The sequence below is a fragment of the Carica papaya genome, chromosome 8 (genome assembly GCF_054855325.1).
Source record: "Carica papaya isolate Zhongbai chromosome 8, ASM5485532v1, whole genome shotgun sequence".
NCBI classification, from domain to species: Eukaryota; Viridiplantae; Streptophyta; class Magnoliopsida; order Brassicales; family Caricaceae; genus Carica; species Carica papaya.
In genome coordinates this window covers 32,935,995-32,960,682 of record NC_142316.1, presented here as the reverse complement: position 1 = coordinate 32,960,682, position 24,688 = coordinate 32,935,995, and the positions used below count along the sequence as shown (strand labels likewise).

The following is a 24,688-nucleotide window of genomic DNA, read 5'->3' as shown; positions in this document are numbered from 1 at the left end:
TGCATCAGGTTTAGAATAATAATAATAATAATAAGAATGACAAAATGAAGGATAAATTAGTAAATAAAAAAAATTTAAAAATGTAATAAGAAAAAATAATCCAACTCTTATAAAAATATGTGACTTAAAAAATTTAAAAAAAAAATTATAATTTTAAGAATAAAAATTTTATATTATTTATTTAAAAATATAAATAAATATAAAAAAATTATGAAAAAATCATACTATATCATTATTTAACATCATTATTTAAAAAAACAAGGCCTAAAATTATCTCCGCAACAAAAATAAGTTCGTGTTTTCTAATCTGTAAAACGTTACCGTATGTTTTGAAAGTTCGGATAGTCTTTTCATGAAATTTCAGACACCATGCATTTTTGGGAAGGAAATGCTCAAAGACCCCGCCTTTCTGGCGAATTTCATCCAAACTCTAGCACAGAACAAGCACCTAATCAAAGCAAAACAGCTCCATTCTCAGCTAATCTCTGCTGGGTATCCTCTATGCACTTCTCTCAGCAATCACCTTGTCAACATGTACTCCAAATGCGGGGAATTAGGTTACGCAGTGAAAATGTTCGATAAAATGACTCAAAGAAACTTGGTGTCTTGGACTGTGATGATTACGGGGTTTTCCCAAAATTATATGCTCTCAGAGGCGGTAAAGACCTTCTGCCTCATGAGATCTTACGGCGAGAGCCCGACCGAGTTTGCTTTTTCGACTGTTATTCGAGCTTGTACGTCTCTGGGATCGGTTGATTTTGGGAGGCAAATGCATGGGCTCTCGTTGAAATATGGGTTTGCTTGTGAGTTATTTGTGGGTAGTAATTTGGCCAATATGTATTCTAAATGTGGGATGATAGTTGAGGCCTGTAAAGTTTTTGAGGAACTGGAATTTAAGGATGAAGTGGCTTGGACAGCCATGATTGATGGGTATGCAAAGAATGGTGAGTTCGAGGAGGCAATAATGGCTTATAAGAGAATGGTTAATGACGGGGTTGTAATTGATCAACATGTTCTTTCTAGTACCTTGGATGCTTGTGGAGGGCTCAAGGCTCAAAGTGCAGGAAAATGTCTTCATTCACTAGTTGTGAAATTGGGATTTGAGTTGGAAATATCTGTGGGAAATGCCCTAACGGATATGTACTCGAAGGTGGGAGATATGGGAAGCGCTTCAAATGTGTTTGGGATTGATTCAAAATGTAGAAATATTGTGTCTTGCACTTCGTTGATTGATGGGTATGTTGAGTTAGGTCGAATGAAGGAGGCTTTGGATGTTTTTGTTGAGTTGCAGAGACACGGGATCCAACCTAACGAGTTTACTTTTTCGAGTTTGATCAAGGCTTGTGCTAATCAGGCTGCACTTGAGCAAGGGTCCCAGCTTCATGCTCAAGTACTTAAATTCAGTTGTCACAGAAACCATTTTATATCTTCGGTGCTTGTTGATATGTATGGAAAATGTGGCTTGCTTGATGATTCCATCCGGGTATTTGATGGGATTGAAGAACCAACAGAATTTGCATGGAATGCGTTGATAAATGCTTTTGCTCAGCATGGTTTAGGGGAAAAGGCAACGGAAAATTTTGACAGGATGAAGAATAGAGGAGTTAAACCAAATGCAATAACATTTATCTGTCTTTTGCGAGGTTGTAGTCATGCTGGATTAGTGAAGGAAGGTTTAAATTACTTTTATTCTATGGAGAAAATTTATGGAGTAATGCCTAGAGAAGAACACTACTCTTGTGTAATTGATCTACTAGGCCGAGCTGGAAAACTTAAAGAAGCTGAGGAATTTATTAACAAAATGCCTTTTGAGCCGAATGCTTTTGGATGGTGTTCTTTTCTTGGAGCCTGCAGGAGTCATGGCGATAAGGATAGGGGTAAACTTGCAGCAGAAAAATTGATGCAGCTAGAACCTGAAAACAGTGGAGCTCATGTTCTACTTTCAAATATTTATGCAAAGGAACAACAGTGGGAAGATGTCAGGGCTTTGAGGAAGATGATGAGAGATGGAAATGTAAAGAAACTGCCTGGTTATAGCTGGGTTGATATTGGGAACAAAACTCACATATTTGGAGCTGAAGATTGGTGTCATCCTCAAAAGAAAGAAATCTATCAGAAACTCGATATTCTCCTTGACCAGATAAAGAATGCTGGATATACTTCTAACACAGAGTCTATTCCTTTGGATATTGATGATTATACAAAGGAGAAAATGCTCCATCATCATAGTGAGAGAATTGCTGTTGCATTTGCACTAATAAGCATGCCAATTGGGAAGCCAATAATTGTAAAGAAAAACTTAAGGGTGTGCATAGACTGCCATTCTGCTTTGAAATACATCTCTAAAGTATCTCAGAGAACAATTATTGTCAGGGATAATAGCCGATTCCACCATTTTACTGACGGTTCATGTTCTTGCAGAGATTTTTGGTAAAGGTTTTCTAGTATCAAGGTTTATCATGAACACTTTCCTCAAAAAAAAAAAAGGTAAAAAAAGGGAAAGGTTTATCATGAACATCATGAACTTGCAACTACTTTCTAACTAGTTTAGTGTCATGGAGAGTCAGCAAAAATCTCGATCATAGAAGATTTCACATTCTTTGGTTTAAAATCAATTTATTATTACAATTTTCGCTTGCCATTAGCTCATAATTTACTTCCATGCCATTAATAAGCTTGTGGCAAGGATTCAGACCTCGTGGAGTGGAGTATATTTCCATTCAGATTATTAGTTATGTGCAATATTGTCGTACTGAATCTTAAACAAGTATACTGCAACTTCGTTTTTTGTTTGCCATCAAAGACACAAAATCTGAGCTTATCAATGTGGAGACAGTTACATTATAGGTCCATCAGACAGAGAAAGAGACTTGACATCACAGCACAGGAACAGAATTGATCGATAATTTCATTTCTAACCTGGAAAATGGTCCAAGATTTCTATTTGCATGGACTTATTTATTCTTATCTTTTTAAATATATATATATATATATATAAAGTGTGAATTGTAATAATATAAACACAAAAGAAATGCTACATATATATAAAATTTACAAGTCAATTAACATATTAACAAGTTTTGCTAAATTTTTCGAATAAACAAGAAGATGATCTCCTAACAAAAAACAAAAGATCTGAAACCATCTATCTTAAGGATGTCAAAACTATGTACATCCTCATTCTCATCTTATATAAAAAAAAGAGACTTTAGAACCCAGCTAAAAGTAAACTCTCTTCCTTTCAAGCTAAAAGTAGCTGCTTCATTTAAACGACTTCAATCCAAGAATTTATGATGTGAATGATTAACTGGGCAAACTTATAACTTATTATAATGGTAAAATTCAATAATCAAATCTGCAGTGTGGTGAACCAAGTTGCTTCAATAAGATAAGCACAATTCATAGTTTTACTCCATGTGACATTTACAATGGGGTACAAATTCAGTAGTAATATGTTGTAATTTGTTTTTTCCTTTTGTTTTATATGAAATTGTTAAGTCTTTTGAGTTGACATCTTATAGTTTTAAGATTCCTGTATGGAAATGCAATCGAATTCTTATTTTTTTTATATAATTTAAATATTAAAAAACGTTTCATTCAGATAACTTTAAGGCTTAAAAGTACTAGATAAGCTAATGGAATTAGCAGATAAGCTGCGACTTGATCAACTTTTTTACTTATTGAAGTGCTTGGAAGCAAATATATCTTACAGTGGTTAGTAATAGAAGACAAAACCAATCTAGAACCTAAAAGGCAAGCCTATATTTTGAACAAAGCATGTACTGTAAAATCTCACGGCTGAAGAACACTAACACTGGATGCTGTTGTAGAACCAACAAGAGATGCCAGGTGAGGCAGATTTGCAGGAGGATGAGACATTTAACAGAAGAAGAAAATCTTATTCAAATTCTCGGATAACGTGAACGTCCTTTCTTCTTCAAAAATTCAGGGATTTCGACTGTGCTACCTTCAGTGAATGAAGAAGGTCTCCTATTGATTCCGGTGACATCTCCTTGTGCTAGCTGGCTTGCCTGCATTTCAAGCAGAAACCAAGAGGATTTATATGTGCGCAAGTGAAAGAGAATATGAGCAAGAATGATACCTGCAGGGGCCTCCCATCACTTTCATCTTGGCGTTTGAATCCGGTAGCAATTAGGGTTATACTAACCTGGACAGGAAAAACAAAAGAAGGTGAAATCTACCATATTGACCAACAGGTTTGAGTCTATATAATCTGGTTAATAGTCTATTCAATTTAATGAAAAAGGCATCGCATAACAACGGAAAGCAGATTGCAGACATGAAACAAAAAGCACAACACTAGCAGGGCAAACACCACGGAAGAAGATCAGGTGAGTAAAACTAATAAAAATATTAATATATAACAATTTACAAGACAGTAAAAAGTCTTTCTTCTTTTGAAAATGATGCTTTGGGCAAAATTATAAACATGCAGCCAATAGAAAGCATAAAAATGCAGGCAACTAATAATTGTCGGTATGACCTAGTTATACCAACGTCGGTAAAGGCACTACTGATTCTCAAATCTACCACAATCATGTCAGTAGAAGCAAATACTCACTTGACCACTAATTGATGGATCTATAACAGCTCCAAATATTAAATTGGCAGTAGGATCCACTAGGTCGTATATTACCTCTGCAGCAGCATTTACCTGCATTCCGAAATAAAAACGGAAGCATACTAAAGGCATAAAATATTTACATTCAGTAACACTCTCTAGGCACATAACAGAGATGCAGAATAAACAAAAACCAAGTACAAACTAGAGTTCAGCAGGCTAACTTCACCACAGCAGTACACTAAATAGTGTTATCTAGGCCGTGAGAAAGCAATTTAATTTTTTTTTTTTCTCATGTTGAAGTACCCTGTCTCAGAATTTACTATTTCCAGTCTGAATTATGACAAAAGAAAAAGTAGACTATACATTATTAGCAGGTTAGAATCTAGGAAGGAAGTGCCGAATCAAACCAGAAGCCAGACAAAAGATCTCCTTTTCTAATAGTTGCCTGCCATAAAGAAGTACATCAATGGCTGAAAATATAAGTGGGTAAGCTAAAAGTTACTTCTCATCACCCACAGGTGGGAGATTTTATCCTCAAATCTTAGCATATGGAAATGCTTTCAAATGAGATCCCAATAAAGCATGAAGTAAAATCCATGAACCTAATATAGTGTGTGTGTGTGTGAGAGAGAGAGAGAGAGAGAGAGACCTCGAACAAGGTCAGGTCGCTTCCGCCAGTTATGTTCCAAACAATTCCAGTAGCCCTTTCTATACCGATGTCTAGCAAAGGTGACTGGATTGCATTCAACGCAGCATCTCTTGCTCTGGTCTTTCCTGTACATTAAAATAAATATCCCCAAGAAGAATATGTTATTTGACGCTTAATTGGATATGATTAAAATTGCAGGACAGATCAGTTCAAGCAGTCCAACTAATAATAGCACAACAATCCAGCCTGACAGTAATCAACCATTATATCAAGTAGTAAGCAGGGATACCGACGCGATGCTTGCTCACAGTTGTAAATACATTGGCCTTCACTTATTATAAAGTGACGATATTTAAAGGTAAAAAAGATGCTCTGACTCTATCTCAGTGATTACTTCCACAAAAATGTATGTATTTGTTTTACTTTTCTCCATCGTTTACAAATATGGGAGGTTTTGAGTGATAGGGATGAGATATTAACGCAATGTACCTCTTTCCGCAACCCCACCGCAGGATTGCATTTTCTATCCATGTTTATACTTGATCAGATGTGAAACAAGGTTATGACTGCTGCTTCATCTAATGCTACAACCTTTGAAGTATCATCTCAACTTTGTAAAAAGATATCTAAATATTGCATTTGACCAGTAGTCTGTAGTCATCTAACCAATGCTTTTTCCAGCTTCCATCTTAGTGACAAGGTCCCACATGAAGTTGCTTATGTTGAAAAAAAATGCTGTAACTCCTTGATCTACTTAAATTGTTAAAAAAATATTCAAATATACGGTATGCTGTCTTGAAATTGCATCGTATAAAATATTATCTAGGGATTATATCATTCAGTTGTTTCTCTTCCTTAGTAACTGATGGAGATCATTACCAGGTACCATGACTTAACTTTAGTTTGCAAGACCAACCGATAAAATCCATCATGTGCTTATGGACATGCAAGATCATGTCAAATGCCTTTCATCCCCATTATTTAGGGAGCATCACATTTCCAGCTTATTTCAAGTTAGCTACATCAAGGATGGAGCTCCCTCCCAGCTGGCCATTCCTTTTGTTACTGCTGCATAGACATGCACAGCACAGATATATGCACACAAATACGCATAGAGAGAAAGAGAGAGCAAGACGAAAGACGCAAAATGGGGGAATTTAGACATGGAGAAGAATGCTCTCGCCACCTTAATGTCAAATGTCTGAGATATCATGGCCAGAGCTTTCTGCCAGCTGAACTTTCCTTTCGTGATTGCTGCCCACATGTATGCATATCAGAGAGAGAGATTCTCCTGCCTGGCGGTTCAGTTTGTGACTGTTGCAAATGGATGAGGCCAGAGAGAGAGAGAGAGGCATGGTGGTGAATTCGGATATGGAAAGAAAACTCGAGATTGTGACGGACAGAGAGATAAGAGGGAGAGCGAGAGACAAGAAAACAAATTTGAATATAAACAAGGATATGAAGATTATAATAAGTTTTCCATCTTAAGTCAAATATCTGCAATATCTTGTGATAGTAGGAAAATTGCAAAATTACCAGTCGCAGTTCCTATTCCCATAAGCGAAGAACCTGCATTTGCCATTATAGCTCGCACATCAGCGAAGTCCACATTGACAAGCCCTGGAATCTGGAACCAAGGAAAGCTGCTACCAGTTAGGATGCAAGATTAGACTCTCAAAATCCATAGATGATTTTGAAAATAGTAGCCTCGTCCTCAAAAGAAAAGAGAACAGTATCTTCATCTCCATCAGATAATAGAAGAAATAAAAATAAAATGACTGACATGACATTCCCTATTCATTCCCTTAAACAACCATACCGTGATTATGTCAGAGATGCCACGAACACCTTGCCGAAGAATGTCATCAGCGAGATTAAATGCCTCTGTAACCGGGGTGGACTGAGAAACTGCAGTTAATAACTTGTCATTAGGAATTACAATGAGGGTGTCAACATTATCTCTTAGAGATGCAATTCCTTCCTGGGCTTGAACTGCCCTTCTCCGTCCTTCAAAAGAGAAAGGGGTTGTAACAATGCCAACAGTCAATATACCCATTGACTTTGCAATCCCTGCAATTATGGGAGCTCCACCTGTTCCAGTTCCTCCACCCATTCCAGCCTATAATAAAAAAATGTAAATAACCACGAAAGAAAATGAAAAATTTACAGGAAAAAAAATGACATTAAGAAACAAGTGTCTTTGGTTCCAGTTTTAAGTTTTTAACCAGAAAAATCCTTTTATGAGCCAAAAACATAAAGTAGATCTAATTCCTTAAATTGGAGGAACTAAATGATAACAAGTACCCATTTGTTCCCTGACCCAGACCTAAAAATCAAAAAATAATGATTGAGAGAAAGATTCACAAACTAACAGTTGACTCCTTATGACTGAATATCATACTGGAAAAGAGAAATGAATCAATGTATCAACTGCCATCATACTACAAAAACATAAATCTAAGGTGATAGCAGGGTCAATTATTAGTTTGCAAATTTTATCTAATAAGATGTTACCTTCAGTCTCATTTATCACATATGCATTCTTGATTCTTTTTCTGGTGTCAAATATTCCAAGAGTTTCAAATTTTTTGAGAAACTATTAACTTCATCTTAAGAGTTAAAAAGCCTATAGATTCTTCTTGACTTGGCTTTACAGAAAACGATGCATTTTGAATCACATTCATTAACCTTGTATTAAGATTCTTACCACATGAGCATTATTAACTAGAAGATTGAAACACTGCCACTTGACAAAAAGCAAATCCCACTCCTTACGAACACAAACTCACTGAATGGAATTATAACCTGGTCTTTTATTAACTTAAAATTTCATCTGATCATTAAATGGAAATATTTGGAAAAGAAAAGGATACATACATAAAATGACATGACGAGAGATGTGATACAGGACAACAAGCCATGATAAAGAAGCAAGTAGTCTTACCGTAACAAAGACCATGTCAGAACCATAAAGCGCCTCTTCAATGGACTCTTTGCTTTCTTTGGCAGCATTCATTCCAATCTCTGGATTTCCACCAGCACCTAGGCCCCTTGTTAACTCCTGACCAATTTGTAAACGGTTCTCAGGAAAGACTGGTGACATTCTCATGGCTTGAACATCAGTATTGACAATCCAGAACTCCACACCCTTCATGGAACTCTCTATCATGCGATTAACAGCATTGGAGCCACCACCTCCAACGCCAATAACTTTGATTTTAGCATCACCATAATTATTTGGACTCGATGCATCTCCAAGGTTCTCAGTTACCATTCCACTTGAAGTGTCCTTCCTTGGGTTGCTTATGGTGTTATTAGTTTCACCTCTAAGCATTGAAACTTCAGGGTGCAGGTTCAGAAAAGGGTCCTTGCTTTGGTAAGGACTCAAACTACTGTTAGAAGAACATTTAAACTGGGGCAGATTTGACTTATGGCTAAAACCCACATGTACATTTTTGTTGTCAAACATTTTGAGGGTTCCAACCTTAGCCAAATGATTCTCCATTGATGTTCTTTTTCCAAGAGCAGTCAGTACCCCCACTGGCTTTCGAACATCAGAAGGCATTAAACATGGAGAAATATAAGTTGCCATCTTATGGCAACTAATTACTACAAGAAATAGGTACAATTACCAAGAAATTTAGAGGACTAGATTACTTAAAATTCAGGAATTCAGCCACTTATCTCTCTTCCAAGACCTGTATATCAAAAGATCGAACGATAAAAATTTTACCCGCAGCAATTAGCAATGAAGTAAACAATCATTATCTACTCGGAGTCATCCAAAATCCACGGAAGGCCGACAAAAGCAGAAACATGCATCAACAGATAACTCATAAAAGCATTAAAACGCTTTATCCCACATAATACCTCAAATGTGTTTTCCTAAAAGACAATAAAACACACAAAATGTTATAGAAATGATACGAAACCAAATAAGAGACCCGAATTCCAGTAAAAATGGAGCAGTAATACATCAGAAGCCAGAAGAAAAATAACTCTAGAAGCATCAATATAGCAAGAAAGAGGAAATGGAGGGCGTGTAGAGAAGAGAAGCACCTGAGACAGTTGTAGAGTCTGCGAAAACAGAAATCGCAAAATTCCTATAAGCATTTGAGCGCTGAAGAAGCATGTAAAATGGGGGATTCGTTTTTTAGGCTTAACTTTTAGAACTGTAAATTTTCTCGGTCCGGTAAATCATGTTTGGTGAAAATTAAAGTGAACAACGTAAATTTCACTTCAGTGAAGACAAAATCAAAAAGAAAGGAAAGGAAAGTAGGAAGGACGGTAGCGACATTGCGACGTGTGGGGCTTCAGAAAACAAAACATTTGCCACACAGCTTGAAGGAACATGGATGAACCCTTGGTCTACAAAGGGTTTAAGTCGTTGGGCTCAAATGGGCCTTCAATCCTAAAACCTCTCTTAAACCCAAGGCTTGAACGACTAGTCCAGCAGCCTCCATTTTTGCAAGCTCCAAAGCTTAGCTCATAGACCGAAAGTACGAGGGTTTTATAATGCAGCACTTGGAGTAATTTGGCAAATAGTTTATGCTGGTCTTTACTTCGATAAATATTAATTATATTATTGAATAGTAACATATTTCGATGTGTCATTTTAACTTTCCAATTCATTATTTTGAGTTATATATTTATAGAATATATAACAGAATTAACAATGATATGTATCAAAAAGCGCTTGACAAAATTATGCATTGTACTTTCAGAAAATATATCAATCACATTAAATTCAGTAAAATTAAATTCATATGTTAATTGTTTATTTTGTTTTAAGTTGGCATTGGAATAATTTGATTCTAACAATTTATAATTATCTATATTTTTTTCTTAAAAATGTATTAATTATTTATAAGTCAAAATTTGAATTTAACGATAATGGTATGAGAGGATGAAATCTAGTAAATATCATTATTAATATTAAATTTTATAAGTCTTAGTACTCAAAAATTAAAAAAATTCATGATAATCGATCATGCAAATGAATGTATAGATCACGTTGACATAAAAATAATATTTAAATATATATAGTACCATTTAGATCTGCAGTTAAATAAAATTAATATAGTATTTAATTTAATAAAAATATATTTTTTTTAATTTTTAACCTACTGTTCAATATTATAAAATTATTATTCTATTTATAAAATATAAATAAATAAATTCAGCATATTATAAATGAAAAAGTATTCTATATAACTAACAAATGTTCATTTCTTATCTTTTTAATTTATTATAGGTCAATTAAAATTTTGAACCACTCTAACAAAATTTATAAAGCAAATATATGTATATACCATAAATCTTAATATAGTATATCAATATATTCTTATTTCATTACAGAATATCTTGTTTCAGAATTGTTATTATCAAAAAGTAAATATGTGTAATACATTGAAATCTATGTACATATCTATATATGAAGCAAGGAACATGACATATACTCATGAACTAAATGTTCTTAGACAAATATAGGTACATGATGAACCATTTTATAGTACCATGCTCTTATTGATGAAATTGAAAGCAATGATTATGCATATATGTCTTATTATACATGTATAAACCTTCTCGATTATTGGAGAATAGCTGAAAACCCAATCAATCTTGCCTGTATGTATCTGTAGTTTTGCAATGATAAATGTCTTGTGCGTAAAAGCCAGCATAGTAACTTAAGGTGGCAAGCACTAAGAAAAATGAGTAGGATATGCAGGCATTGAAGCACAAAAAAATAAGCAGGTAACTAAGATCGTCTACTTTTGTTCTAGCTTGGAAGAAAATTCCGTAGACAAACATGTACAGGGCAGTTGATCCCCCACGTAAGATAGACCTATAAAGCATAAACAAAATTAAGAAGATTCATTAAATGTTATATATAAAAAATTAAAATATATATATATGATCAATCCATGAAGTAATCATTTTCAAAGAAAAGTGAAAATTAAACATGTGAATTTGTTGAAATTAGAATAAAAAATAAATTAGAGAGAATTTATTCAGATATATTTACCTTTTTGGTGTCATATTTATAATAAATAAATACATGTTTAATAACAAATCATATCATTGAACAATTTTTTTAGGTTCCAAATGTATACATGTTAAAAGTAATTCATAACATAAATATTATATATTAGGTTCCATTAAATATATGTATTATATATGAATAACATATATATTTACATATTATGTTTCACTAAATATATATTATATATGAATGTAAAACTAAAAAACCATGTAAATAAAATAAAGCTAAGATTTGTCTTTGATTTTTATTACTTGAATGATAATTTATATAGCAAATAAGAAAAAGAAAAGGTGAAATGATGTTACCTCCACCACCAGTTATAATCTTTAAGATGCATCTGGTAGAATGTAAAAGCCATTCCCACCATTATAGTCACGACGGAGACCATAATGAAAGATCTAAGCAAGAGGTTAAATGCGTGGCAAACTTTCAAGTTCCAAAGACTTGCATATATTTCATCCATACGGTATAAGATCACCAAGAATGGTAGGAACCCCCCAAGAAACATCTGAACAGTTGTGCTTATTAACCTAGAATGCTTAGGTTCTATCTGATTTCTGTTTCTGCTAGTTCTAGTGTTGGTGCTGGTGCTGGCTCTTGTGCTAGCCTCGGCACTTCTTTTAGACCTGGCACTGGGGCTTGCCCTTATGTTGGCGCTAGTGCTTGTGCTGGCGTTGGGGCTAGCGCTAGCAATGGTATTGGTACTAACATCAAGTTCTCTAGATTCAGAATTGAAATACTTAAAAGAATAATGCCCTATTATACCTCCTAAAATCAGGAAAAATATTGTGCAGGACCCCCAGATAACAAAATTTATGACTTCAACGACTTGAGGTAGAATTGGAGATTCGATTGCTACTTTTGCCATCATAGTGAATGAAAAGACTGTAAGGAACACTGGAACTAGGTACAAGACTCCAGTGTGCAAGATACATTCCTTCTGCAATAAAATTTGTTCGTAACTTGATTGAAAGACTAGCAAAAAGGTAATATATAACTCCATATAGCAAGAATATTAATATAGAACTAATTACCTGTCCATGTCTATTGTATTGACTATTAAACGAAGTAGCTTCGTAACCAGAAACCAAAGACGTTAAAGAGTAAATTCCAAGAAGGTACTCATATAAAATATCCACATTACACGGTCTCAAAATTCCAGCATTTACCAGAGCAAAGAGAGCACAAATCCTGCAAGTAGAATTGGTATCAAAAGATTATTTTGATTATTTAAGTATTCTATTTCAAATCTTCCGGTCTAGTGATGCTAATTAAACATATTTTTTCTTACTTCTTCTGATTTTTATTTTTTTAATAAATTTATTTAATTATTATCTTAATGTTCATATAAAATTAATAATCTATATAATAATATAAATTATAAAACATTAATAATAGTATATATTTTTTATAATTTTTTTATAAAAAAATTATTATTATTTCATTAATAATTAATATTAACCGTAAAATTGCTTATTTTATAATTGATTATAAATAACTATAATTTGAATTAAATTTTTAAATCATAATAATTTTAAATATATTTTAAAAATATATGATATTATAACAAATCAAAATAACAACAAAATGATATCAATAAATAATAATAATATCTTTTTACTATTAAAAAACTTACAACAGACTTGAATAAATAGAATAAAACAATTCGTGTATCAAATTAATTTATTTAAAAATGATGTAATACAAAACTACTCCAAGAGCCCCAATTTTTGGCATAAAGTCACTTCATACCATTTAGGACATGGCTAGTAGTCCTAATAAAAAAATATGATACAAATTTATAAATAATTCCTATATAATAAGCAACAAGGATGAAGGACGATGGGACACCAAGCAGATGATGTAAAAGGAACAGGGCAGATAAGAAATGGTATCCTAATGCCAGCAATAAGTTTTTGAGGCTTCCGTTTAAAACATAATAGCTTGCTGTATAGAAAAACTTACGTAACAAACAGCTGAATTCCAACGGCCCGGAAAGCAGCAAATAAGGAAGAGTACGGAGGATTTGCAAGCGCACCATTATGAAGCGAAGTGACAACGTTCCTGGAGTTTTCTACGTCATGAGAAGGCCTGCAAATAATCCATGAGTTTTCCAATTCATGAATCTATGCACCAATGCAGAATTGATTTACAGAGATCACATACTCGTTGAAATAACGTCGAACATATGGACGAACAATAGCATACAGTAGCAACCACACCCAGGAGGAAATAATTGCAGCCGAATACACTACTGTTCTCCAATCAATGCTGCACCAATCTCTAGTCATGGTCTCGTAACTATCCTGACTGTTGTCGAGTCCTTTCCAGAGGACAGAGTACGTGAATTTGACTTTAACTGCGGCATCTTCAGTTATATCCGCAGCAGAATCAATGGCACTCAGAGCTGCCAGGTGTGCTACTTTGTTCTTGTAATGATACGGAAAAAAATTCACATGATTGTAAAGATAAAACTTGGGCCTTGAATAGATTGTTCCAGTGTCGAGATCAACTTTCTTCATTGTCCCCACCTTGTGCTGCAAGCGAATGTTGTTCAAGAATACGTCCACCAGAGATTCGCGTTCTATGGCATCCCTGAACTTTGCAACTTCCACTTTTGACAGTTCCTTCTCGCAGAGGACTCTCCCAAGTACATCTTTCTTGAATATGAAATCGTATCTAGTTTCATTGAAGCAATCGCCTAGGAGAATTTCTTCCAGAGATTTCTTTCGCTTGTGTTTAACTGCAATATCCAAAAGAAAACCATCACTTCTATGCAGGGCTTCATTAAGCACTAATACGAAACGAAAATCTGCATATATTTAGTTTTTCTCCCAAAGAATTTGCAGATCGTGCAAATTGCGACTTATTCGCTAATATTTTTGGATTGAAATATTAAACCGTTTTACATATGATAATACTGAAAAACAAAATGATCCGATTAATAGATATATTTGTGTGTTTGTGATCTATGTAATAGTAAATAAGCTTATTTACCTCTAGGAGAGTAAGGAGGGCAGAACGGCAACTCGAAGTATGGGCGTACATAACTGCAGGAGGAAAAAAAATTTATATCAAACGAGATTCTCATAATCTGATTTTATTTTCTTTTCCAACGTTTTCTCAGCAGCTAAACAGGAATTATTCGTCTCCATGGACTAAAATCAACAGAAGAACACAAAACAGTATGCTCAATCTTCTCCTCTATAGCGTCACAGATTCAAGCTTCTATTTCTATGTCCTCATTTCGCTACGTGTTTGCTGAAGCCGTTTTCTAGATTGAATCAACTGAAAAAAGGACCATCACAAGACAGTGAGTGATTTAATACATACCATGGATCGTTAGGAGAGCGAATTGTGTTGGCGAACAAGGAAATTCGAGCTCCTTCTTCGTAGACACTTTCGTTTGGACATAGTGCATCTTTTGTTACTTTCATTGCAAAATTCACTGATTTATATGCCACTCCAAGTAAAAATATAACAATCAGATTGAACACTAGAAGATTAAAGAATGGCACCTTGATCATTGTTCTGCCAAAAGCAGAGAGAAAGCGAGAAGAAAGAAATAGAGAAAATGGAGGGAAGGTCAGTTACATTTGATTATTTAGAATCAACAGCGCGTAACAGAATCGATTTGGTAGTTATCATGTTACGGGCGGGTGATCTACTAGGTCACCGCCAAGTATTACCAGTGTGAAAGTCCGGCAAAAAGAACTTACTAGAACTGTTCTTGCTACGCACCGTTTTAGCTACCCAGATGTGAAATGTCGAAAATAACCTCACGTATAATCTGCATAGAACTTCAAGTGATCAAGCGGTAATCATCGTTTCAAGTTCAACAGAAAATTTTTAGATTACTGTGCGATGGCTTCTCGATTAATATCGGCAGCGTCTGAAAAAATCAGACCGGCGGGGAGGAGACAGGTTCTAACCTTGACGGAGGGCGCTGCCGCTAGAATCCGCCACCTGTTGCAACTGCGCCAAAGGCCTTTCCTCAGATTAGGCGTCAAGGCTAGAGGCTGCAACGGTTTATCCTACACCCTCAATTACGCCGGTGAGTTTTGTTGAAACATTTTTCATATCTTTATTCCTTTTCACTTTATGTCATTATTTGCTTACTTTGATTTCCGGCGGACTTATCGTTTAGCTCGAATTAATATATTCTTCAAATAACTCTAACTATTTTTTGATAAATGTGAGTTATATCTAGGAAACAGAAGGGTATGATTTTTAGATGTTGTTAATTGTTTTAATGTTCAAAATTTGCCTGCTGAAATGGTTATTCAATTGAAAACATAGACCATCGATAAGGATTTATTGATTATGAGGTTTGATGATACTGTGGAATTTGGGCAATATTTTCGTTGACTAGATTTGAGCTCCGGCAATTGTAGGATCTTTAATCGTTAGATTACCTCAGTTTGAGGTATAAGAAATGGAAATTAGAGATTCATCACAAAGGATCCTGTATTAACAACTTCATCTCTTGATAAATCTATCCGAGATCTTGTATTTGTCCGTAGAGTATACTTATTGTCTATTTTGAATAAATATCTTGCATTATCCATATAATATCCCATCTCAAGTAATCTTATAGCTATTGCAGATGGAATTAGAATAACTGCATCTCATGGTAATATTACCTCATAGATGATATGATTTTTAGCATTCTCATCATCTATTTATCTCCATTTCGGGATTATATTGTTGTATTTTAGAAAATTATTTCAAGTGCAATTGAAGTTTGAAAATAATAACTTAATTTTAAGCATTTCTAAACAAAGTGAGTAAAGGATCAGGAGAGTGCAACTTAAATTGACAAGAAAAATATCATTACATGTACAAAATGAAGTAAGCGACAATAACTTCAATAACAATAAAGAAAATAAATGTTCTGTGAAAATAAATGAAGATTTGGTTATTTTAGCTTACAAAAGTTCTTAAAACTGTGAAAATATTTCTTTCTATACAAGAATTAGTTTCAGACGTGTAGTTGATTATTTTCCTTATAATAGCTGGAGAAGTTTGATTTTTTTAATGTTCAGTTTCATCTTCTTCTGGTGGAGTTGTAAGTCTTGAGTGTATGTCTAGTGATTTAGATGAAATATTAGCCCATCATAGTTTTATGTGTTTAGCTATTTCATAGAACTTAGTTGATATTCTTTTGATACCTCCCACTTGATAGATGAGAAGGGGAAGTTTGACGAGTTAGTTAAGGATAAGGGTGTAAAGATACTTGTTGATCCGAAGGCTCTTATGCATGTTATTGGGACCAAGATGGATTTTGTAGATGACAAGCTCAGGTACATATCTATTCTTTTTATTTATTTTGCATACCATAGAACTCGGATTATTTATTTTCTGGCTATATTTACTTCTCTATGCAGTTTTCAAATTAAACAATACAAATCTGATTATCAAAGATACCTACCATCAACTGCAGCCATCCACGTATCCAATTTTTAACTTAACAACTAGTAGATGTAGATTAATTCAATCACTTTCACCTTTTAGCAGTCACTTTTTATCATCTTGGTTTCACTACGATAAGTCCTGTCACTGGCAGGATTGGCAGCCAAGAGTTTTGCCACCTTATGAGATAATCTGGCCATTATGCTGGTTATCTAAGCCTTGTTCTCGTTTTCTCTCTGCATCCATTCTGTCACATCACTTGCTCCTTAAATGATGTAAATGGAACCAAAAGGTTTGTCATGCTTGTGATTGTGAATGGTTCCATCTTTGCTGATCCACAGCTGAGACAATGGTGTTTGGCATATATTTTTTACATGTAAGAATGTGTACCTTTTTAAGGAAACCTTTTCAGATGCATGTTTTGTTATGTGGCAATGCTATGGTGCCTCAGGGGTAAACTACCTCCATCATTCTCCACCAGTGAATTCATAAAGAAGAACCACAGCCTTTAAGAATAAGATAACATATATAAATTGTTAACCTTTTCTCCTTTGCAGCCTTGGGGGCAATTTGCCCCCTAGGCATTTAGAACCTCCCATTATCTTCTGGGGATAAGGAAGGATTCGCTCTATCCCTCCTAAACCACTAGCCTGACCCTCTCCAAACACAGAGAGAAACTAGGCAAGTCAAGTGACAAATTACTGAGTTGGCTGAAGATAAATATGTTGTATCCATCTGAGGATGCACATGCATTTGATCTTAGTTGCCAAATTTATTTCCTTGGGTGTTAGTTCTTATTGGAAATTGCACACACATTATTATGTGGATACTGCCTATTCTGCTCACTTCTATATTGGCCCTGTATGTTTGCTTCCCATAATATTTTGAGCCTTATATATCTAGCCAATTTTCTCAATCTATTACCATTATCATATATGGCTCTCTTCTTTTGCAGTTCTGAATTCATATTTATCAATCCAAACTCTAAAGGGCAATGTGGTTGTGGAGAATCTTTCATGACATCAGCAAGTACAGCAGCTGCCAAGCAAGGCGGTAGTTGAGAATTTTGGCCAACTTGTAAATTGCAAAAGATCACTGATTAGATTAATTTTTATTTTCCCAAGTGAAGCATAAATACCTGCCTGCCCAATTCTAATCCTCAAAATAAATAAGGATGAAACTAAACTTAACTTACATGGTCAGCTTATATAGCAGAGAGAGCCAACAACAAACTTCTAGTTAACACATTCAGAGAGGTTGAAACTACCAAAGAAGAACAGCTGTGTGTATGAGTATTTATCATAGATTATTGTTGACGTGAATTGTTGCATTTCCTTTCTTCTTCTCATTCAATTCAAACTGTTGTCCTGGCTGAAACGAAGCAATTTATTGCGAGTACAATGGTAAAGCTTGCTTTGCTCCTCAACTCAAATGCTATTTATTGCCGTTATAAGCAGAGAGAGCCAACAACAAACTTCTAGTTAACACATTCAGAGAGGTTGAAACTACCAAAGAAGAACAGCTGTGTGTATGAGTATTTATCATAGATTATTGTTGACGTGAATTGTTGCATTTCCTTTCTTCCTCTCATTCAATTCAAACTGTTGTCCTGGCTGAAACGAAGCAATTTATTGTGAGTACAATGGTAAGGCTTGCTTTGCTCCTCGACTCAAATGCTATTTATTACCGATGATTAGTGAAGTTCGTGCTCCTCTCATCTGTATTTTGTTTAGGCATTGGCATACCCCAAATGCTTCACTTGACATGGACGATTTCCCAGGACTAAATTCATGAGTATTCATAGCTTTTGTTGCTGTTCTCCATGTTATCAGTAAGCTCTTACTTCGTTAGCTGAGGATTGAGTATATAAACATAGAAAAAACTTTTGTTGTTTATTGATATTGGATTATGTACTAGATCTTTTTTATGAGAGATTGTCTGCCGGATTAAAACCCGTATGTTAGTGGTTAGAAGGAACTTATCTTGCAATGATGCTTTTGATAGAGGTTATGTTGAAATTCAATCCCCACGTGGGAAAGCTGTTCGGGCGCGCGTATAATGTAACGACTGCAAGTGTAAAAGGGCAATTCCATGGCTTTGATGGTGGCATATTTAGATATGTGAGGCAACGATGGTGTCTCTTCTATATAACTCTCCTCTCTTCTAACCGGTTACCACTGGGTTGAAACCAGGAGCGAAGACACGCATGGAGCAAGTAATCAACGAGGCAAAACTTAATGTAATACAATATATTGGAATCTTACTAAGATATAAAGTTCAGTGAGTTATAGCTGACAATACGTACTAATGAAGTAATTATTTGATATTTAAGAAATAAAGAAAAATTAATCAAATCCTATTGATTCGTTTAAAATCATACAAAAAGATTTAAACAGTACCACTTACATTACAAAATATAATTTTTTTTGCAGTTTTTGTTTTTTTTTCAACCATTACCATTACTAGTTTGAGTTACAGTAGACTGATCACTTTTACCACTTGTTTTAGTTTTGTTAGACATCAGAAGTGCTGAAGGCATATATATCTACATACTATCTCCATCCTGTAACATATACATACATTCCACCCAGTGTGGAAAACCACAATGGAAATCTGAAGAAGAAGAACCAGGGAACAAAAGCACCTACTTGTAAAAAACTGTAAACAGTAAATAAAATAACCAAACAATTCTTTTGAATATCCCCAATACCCCAACCACCAAAAACAAAAAAAAACAAAAAAAAGACAACTTAGAATATATATTACATTGAGAAACTAGTTTCACCCCGGTTTTTGTCTTCAAAATGTCCTGGCCTTCTTCGAAGTAGTGGTGCCTTGTCCCGAATGGGTAAAATCTCCCTGAACGAACCCAAAATTTCTTCTCCATCTTTCCCTTTGAATTTCCATTCCATCGGAGCAGTTCTTTGATTCTTATACTAATAAATTTTGTATAATACCATGCAAAATGCATTTACCATCGCAGTAACTAACTTTGGGCTTTTTTCCAAAGGCCAACTTACGGCCAACTCACGGTCCTCCTAAGAAGTCTCAATTTCTCTCTAGCTCTTTCTGCCTTGGTTTGTGCATTCGTTTTTATTTCTTCAAAATACTGCCAACACATCATTTGAAAGTAAATGGAAGTTTAGAAGACAGCAAGGCCGGAACAAAAGAATTGTGTACCCATATTTAACTATTACCAACCAGCAGTAACAAACAAGGTTCACACAATAACTTTTTGAACAATTAGGGATTAGTTCTGAGAATCGTGTGCGGGAAATATAGGAAGAAAATAGTTTTACCTGTTGTTTTCTTCTCGTCTCCAGCTCCGCCTGCTTGAGTACAAGAGATGAAGAAGCATAATCATGTAAATACCACGTAGAGAATTAAGCTTAACAATGAATATTATTCATTACCAAAATTGGATATTACCAGAGTATGCTTCAGGTGCGTATTCTCTTCTTTTAATTGATTTAGTTCTGCTTCTAGTTCCACTGTATACGCCTGAAGGAGCAATATTAAGATATCTCAAAATCGTTTTTCTTGTTCTTACATATATATATATATATTATATTTATATTTATTGTTTTATTTAAGTAAGTGTACCTGTTTTCTGGCTCTAGACCTGGCAGCGGATTCTCTGTTCTTGATCATCCTCCTCTGCCTTCTCTCCACCACCTTCTCCACTGGACCATCAATAATCCTCTTTCTTCCTCTCAGTACTACACTCATGTCCATCCCATACTGATTCCCTGCACAATCAACCTGGCTTGTACACATATCCGACGGCGCGACAGGGCTCATCGGAGGCACCACCGCTATCGGCTGCACAGGGGCATACCCTCCTCCATTCGCCACTCTCCCACCATAACAAACGGCCGACGTTGGACGCGACGGAGCTTGTGGGTACCCCCCGTTCATCTTACCATTATTGGCATACCCCGTTGGCTCTCCAATCACTCCGCCTCCGGCCGTATGCATTGGCGGGTAAACACCACTGCTGCCACTAGGGCCACCGCCGGAGTTATTGTTGCCACCCATTGTCATTATATGTCTAGGAACATAGCTTGGAGCCACGTTCGCATTGTTGGTATTTTGGTAGACCCCGAAATGCTGCTGTTGTGGAGCCAAACTCGGCGGGACTACTGCACACTGTTCTCTCACTACACCTGCTTTGATCAAGAAATCCTCCAGTGTCATCTCCCCAAAAGTCGGCTGCTGAGATGCACTGCTCAGAGTCTGCAAATTACTACCACCGCTCTCGTTACCATCCCGTCCACCTCCCTCTCCTCGTTGTCCTTTGTGTATCTCAGACCAGACTTCTTCCACAGTCTTCCTACACAACGGCGCGGGAATCGTGAGCGAGCCTTGTCTCGCCAAGCTTGGTTGTTTTCCTGCACCACCACTTCTTCCAGCACCCGCATCCGCACCCAAAGGTACATCCAGGCTTGCCAGTTGATTCTCGTCGTTGTTGAGGTTACTGGGTATGGAGATCGTTGTGTTTGTGCCGGTGCATACGGCTTGGTTCTCTTCGGCGTTCCAGATGCTGGTGAGGAACTCTTCCATGTTCATAGAACCGAAGTTCTTGCCGCTCTCGCAGAGCGCATGCTGGAATTCGTCGAGAGTGAGCGAGTAAATGGAAGACTGCCTCCCCAGACACGAGAACGGGAGAGAGCCGTTTTTTTGATATGGGTCTCCATGCGGCGGCGACTCTCGTAGGTCGCCATGCACCGCCATTTTTGACTCCGTCAGAACCATGTTTTTTTCTTTTTTAAGTTCCATTCTGCTACAAGAAGACAGAAATATACATGTAGCTAGTTATCGCAGAGAAATAGAAATATATGTATATATATCCTACAGGACTTTGAGTTTGTACAACATATATGTATATACACAACCAGGGTAACATATATATAGAAATACACCATCAACTCGCGCAGAATTTGTCTCCTAGTTTATTTATTTAATTATATATTCTGAGAGTTAGGTGGTCTCCTAGGCTCTACAAATCACAATCGCCCTTAATTTTTTTGAAGAGTTCATTGCCCTTAATTGCCAACGCCATATCTTATTGTCGCCCCGCCCCGTTCAAGCAACTTAATGGGATTTCACTTACTTTCCAGATAAGGTAATTTTATAACTTTTATAATTAAACTCACTAATCCAAATCAATTTTACTAATTAATTATAGGTAGTTCAATCCGACTTGATGGTCTGTCTCTGATTAATACGTCCTTGTCACAGAAAAGGGAAACTATTTTCGCTTGCGTAAGCGCCGTCAATCAATAATTAATGATAGATAATTAATAATTACAATGCGAAAATTGATAAACTCTTTCCTTTTTCGGAAATGAATTCCACCTAATTAAGCGAATCTTTTCAATAAATTCATGCGATTAATTGATTTAAGTAAAATTAATAAATAAACCTACTTACTAACTCATCAATCAACTGAAGCAAATATCAATACCATTATTAGCTACGTTTGGCAGGAACGAACTCATTTGCTCCAGATATAACCTTAAGGACTTGAATCGAAGCAAACCTGATCAACAAAGCAGGCAGGGAGGGAGACAACCTCTGGTTTAATTCTCTTCTCTTCGAACATCCACTTCAGATCTACAAATCGCCATTGAAGCTTCTTCGAACTTCATAAACAACAGAACACAGAGAACAATACGGCCAGCTTAGGTAGCCAAGTTGCCGGAAGCGCGAGAGCAGAACGAGTTCTGCGTTTTCTGATGATCAAATTGAATTTCTTAAGTTACCGGCTGCAGGAGCTTATGGGGCCCAGTGAATGAGCATAAGTCAAATTTATCAATCCCTGGTAATGAATTTTCCTGTCCCGTCTCGAATCTTTGACACGTTTCCAACACGTGCCGAGTTGTTGCTTGATATGGTTACCCAGTGCGATTGTAAAACCAGCACGTGTAATCTCCAAATTAAAGCTTACGTAACGCTCGCCTGCATGTAATGTAACTAAACGACGAACCAATAATTTTTTTTTCAACGTAATAATAATAGAAAATTTTACACACATAAATATAGAAATATATATATAATCAAATTAATTTGCTCTTTAATAAGCAATTAATTAGCTGATTACTTGGCCATTGAAAAGGTATTATATATATTTTTTCAATAAATATTCAATTTTGTTTTATTATAAGTTTTGGATTTTTACGAAAGCAGTAAATGATTGCTAATTTGAACATAGGATAACAAGTGGTGATTATTTAAATTTTTTGCTGTTAATAATTTTATAAATAATTAATTATATTTTACTATTTATATTAAAATCAACTAATTAAATTTGTTCATAGTTTTTTGGGTAAATAAATTTATTCATAGTTGATAATACAAGGCAGTCCTTTTAAGCGCATAAAAACCATTCTTGTTTCCCTATAACCGACTGTTTACCATATGTTCGTCTAGCATGGCTCGAACACCTTGACGGGCACTCATAAATTCACATTTCTAATTTTATTTTATTTTTAATTTCTTTTAAGTCATTATTTTGTCTTGGAGTCAAATTTGTCTGGTTCCAGATTCCATAGCAAGTTATATATATACACACAAAATGAACAAAATAGCTTAGATCAGATATGTGAAAATCATAAATCTCATGATGTGTCATCAATAAAAGTCACCAATTTGGACGATGCTGATACCGGAGATCTGATACAGTAAATGGCCCAACCGGACCCACTTTATGAAAGTGTGTCACGTGCCATCAAGAATATAACTCGTGCACGCAAGTCGTTGTTTGTTTGTTAGCGGAGGTAAATATCCCAAGCACGTGTGCTTTTGAATATAATATATTCCTGCCTTGCCAATTCCCAAGTTCGGTTTACGTCAATTTGAGAATTTCGGACAAAATTGAACGCCGTCGTTTCGGTATCAGCACTTGGTGGCCGGTGTTTTACCATGTGCCTGCGGGTAGGACGGTCGACCGTTAACTTATTATTTTGCAGCCAAAATGGAGGAGGATGACAAAAGCCTTTCTGGATTTTCAGAAATGGGCTTCAAGTCAGCCTAATTATTTTTTAGACCCATTTAAGGTTCGAACGGCCAAAATCGACATAAAAATAAAGATGTTTTTTCACTCTGGGTCCAGATCTTATGGGTATTTTCTGAAGTGGGCTGACACTCAGCCTAATTAATAATTAATCTAAATTTAAGTTGATTATTCCAATTTAATAAATATAATTTGTACAACTGACATTATTTATATAAATTAATTATTTAAATTGAATATTAATTTAATATTTTAATTCAATTGACTTATTTTTAATACCTCTTTTGGTAGAGGGTTTTTAGTACTTATTTATATACGGAAGCAAAAATCTCTTCTATTTATAAATTATTATTTTTAATTATATTTATTATAATTTAATTAATATTTAAAATTTAATTAGAATTTAAAGATGAAGTGTTATACCGATTTTAAAATTAACAAGTGTATATTCTTGTATTAATTATTTGTTTATCTCAATTGACGGAGAGAATTTGTTTAGTCGAAAAATGATTATCAGTTCAATACTACAATATACCTCTTGTTTTTTTTAAGTCAATAAGGAATAAATAAAATGTTTGGAGCTAATAGTCGAGTAGCAGATGCTACGACGTGTGATTAATTCATAGTATATTATCATAAAAATATTAAACGACATTCAACAAAAGAATACATGTATAAAAAACTAGTACATATTAAGTGCTAAAATATTATAAATAAATAAGTTTTATTCGTGTAAATAATAACATTACTATTACTTATGTAAAAAGTATAAATAGTACATTTACTTAAGATGGTATTATTTTTTATAATATTTGATTATATATATTAAATAAGTAAATATCTACATATAAATATGATAATGTCAAATATATATTATATACATAAAATCAAATTATGGCTATTGTAATTATTTTATTTTGTGGAGTTTAGCTTATATTTTAATTTTATAAAATTAAAATGAAAAATAAAAATTTTAATTCATAT

The 24,688-nt window shown here is 34.9% G+C and overlaps 4 protein-coding genes and 1 pseudogene across 9 annotated transcripts; 2 read left to right on the top strand and 3 right to left on the bottom strand.

Moving 5' to 3' along the window:
- The first annotated feature begins 250 nt into the window (after window positions 1-250).
- On the top strand, window positions 251-2,628 carry LOC110822586 (pentatricopeptide repeat-containing protein At4g33170 pseudogene; annotated as a pseudogene).
- Window positions 2,629-3,660: 1,032 nt separating this feature from the next.
- Window positions 3,661-9,560, bottom strand: LOC110822657 (cell division protein FtsZ homolog 2-2, chloroplastic-like). Of its 2 annotated transcripts, XM_088209091.1 has the most exons (8): window positions 9,294-9,557; window positions 8,179-8,932; window positions 7,054-7,353; window positions 6,771-6,861; window positions 5,235-5,359; window positions 4,583-4,675; window positions 4,103-4,168; window positions 3,661-4,031 (listed from the first exon to the last, which is right to left on the bottom strand). In XM_088209091.1, exons 2-8 carry the CDS (start codon window positions 8,824-8,826, stop codon window positions 3,903-3,905), a joined length of 1,452 nt encoding a protein of 483 aa, XP_088065217.1. In that variant the 5' UTR covers window positions 8,827-8,932; window positions 9,294-9,557; the 3' UTR covers window positions 3,661-3,902. The 2 variants fall into 2 exon arrangements, with proteins under 2 accessions (XP_088065217.1, XP_088065220.1); XM_088209094.1 differs by lacking the exons at window positions 3,661-4,031; window positions 4,103-4,168; window positions 4,583-4,675 and adding an exon at window positions 4,682-5,030 and having other exon boundaries at window positions 9,294-9,560.
- A 1,000-nt stretch (window positions 9,561-10,560) lies between these two features.
- On the bottom strand, window positions 10,561-14,882 carry LOC110822658 (transmembrane 9 superfamily member 2-like). Its single transcript, XM_022052829.2, has 7 exons — window positions 14,611-14,882; window positions 14,275-14,327; window positions 13,444-14,020; window positions 13,243-13,368; window positions 12,312-12,468; window positions 11,583-12,217; window positions 10,561-11,079 (listed from the first exon to the last, which is right to left on the bottom strand). The coding sequence occupies exons 1-7, from the start codon at window positions 14,802-14,804 to the stop codon at window positions 10,851-10,853; spliced, it is 1,971 nt and encodes a 656-aa protein (XP_021908521.2). The 5' UTR covers window positions 14,805-14,882; the 3' UTR covers window positions 10,561-10,850.
- Window positions 14,883-15,093: 211 nt separating this feature from the next.
- On the top strand, window positions 15,094-18,357 carry LOC110822888 (iron-sulfur assembly protein IscA-like 1, mitochondrial). The gene is made up of 3 exons (XM_022053123.2): window positions 15,094-15,331; window positions 16,463-16,580; window positions 17,645-18,357. Exons 1-3 carry the CDS (start codon window positions 15,142-15,144, stop codon window positions 17,748-17,750), a joined length of 414 nt encoding a protein of 137 aa, XP_021908815.1. The 5' UTR covers window positions 15,094-15,141; the 3' UTR covers window positions 17,751-18,357.
- Window positions 18,358-19,250: 893 nt separating this feature from the next.
- On the bottom strand, window positions 19,251-22,473 carry ABI5 (Basic-leucine zipper (bZIP) transcription factor family protein). 5 transcript variants are annotated; one of them, XM_022052746.2, is made up of 5 exons: window positions 22,157-22,473; window positions 20,293-21,472; window positions 20,119-20,190; window positions 19,989-20,021; window positions 19,251-19,798 (listed from the first exon to the last, which is right to left on the bottom strand). In XM_022052746.2, exons 2-5 carry the CDS (start codon window positions 21,466-21,468, stop codon window positions 19,706-19,708), a joined length of 1,374 nt encoding a protein of 457 aa, XP_021908438.1. In that variant the 5' UTR covers window positions 21,469-21,472; window positions 22,157-22,473; the 3' UTR covers window positions 19,251-19,705. The 5 variants fall into 5 exon arrangements, with proteins under 5 accessions (XP_021908438.1, XP_021908439.1, XP_021908437.1 ...); XM_022052747.2 differs by having other exon boundaries at window positions 20,293-21,469; XM_022052745.2 differs by having other exon boundaries at window positions 22,232-22,473.
- Window positions 22,474-24,688: the final 2,215 nt, after the last annotated feature.

Excerpts from the sequence above, each read along its gene's own strand:
- LOC110822657 (XM_088209091.1), bottom strand. The coding sequence starts at position 8,826 with ATGGCAACTTATATTTCTCCATGTTTAATGCCTTCTGATGTTCGAAAG. Across the intron at positions 7,354-8,178 it reads CTGACATGGTCTTTGTTACG|GCTGGAATGGGTGGAGGAAC; the intron begins GTAAGACTACTT and ends TTTTTATTATAG. Across the intron at positions 4,676-5,234 it reads GCGACCTGACCTTGTTCGAG|GTAAATGCTGCTGCAGAGGT; the intron begins GTCTCTCTCTCT and ends TTCGGAATGCAG.
- LOC110822658 (XM_022052829.2), bottom strand. The coding sequence starts at position 14,804 with ATGATCAAGGTGCCATTCTTTAATCTTCTAGTGTTCAATCTGATTGTT. Across the intron at positions 12,469-13,242 it reads GGAATTCAGCTGTTTGTTAC|GATTTGTGCTCTCTTTGCTC; the intron begins GTAAGTTTTTCT and ends TTCTACTTGCAG. Across the intron at positions 12,218-12,311 it reads AATACAATAGACATGGACAG|AAGGAATGTATCTTGCACAC; the intron begins GTAATTAGTTCT and ends ATTTTATTGCAG.
- LOC110822888 (XM_022053123.2), top strand. The coding sequence starts at position 15,142 with ATGGCTTCTCGATTAATATCGGCAGCGTCTGAAAAAATCAGACCGGCG. Across the intron at positions 15,332-16,462 it reads CTACACCCTCAATTACGCCG|ATGAGAAGGGGAAGTTTGAC; the intron begins GTGAGTTTTGTT and ends CCCACTTGATAG. Across the intron at positions 16,581-17,644 it reads TTTGTAGATGACAAGCTCAG|TTCTGAATTCATATTTATCA; the intron begins GTACATATCTAT and ends CTTCTTTTGCAG.
- ABI5 (XM_022052746.2), bottom strand. The coding sequence starts at position 21,468 with ATGGAACTTAAAAAAGAAAAAAACATGGTTCTGACGGAGTCAAAAATG. Across the intron at positions 20,191-20,292 it reads GGTCTAGAGCCAGAAAACAG|GCGTATACAGTGGAACTAGA; the intron begins GTACACTTACTT and ends TTGCTCCTTCAG. Across the intron at positions 19,799-19,988 it reads AGACGAGAAGAAAACAACAG|TATTTTGAAGAAATAAAAAC; the intron begins GTAAAACTATTT and ends ATGTGTTGGCAG.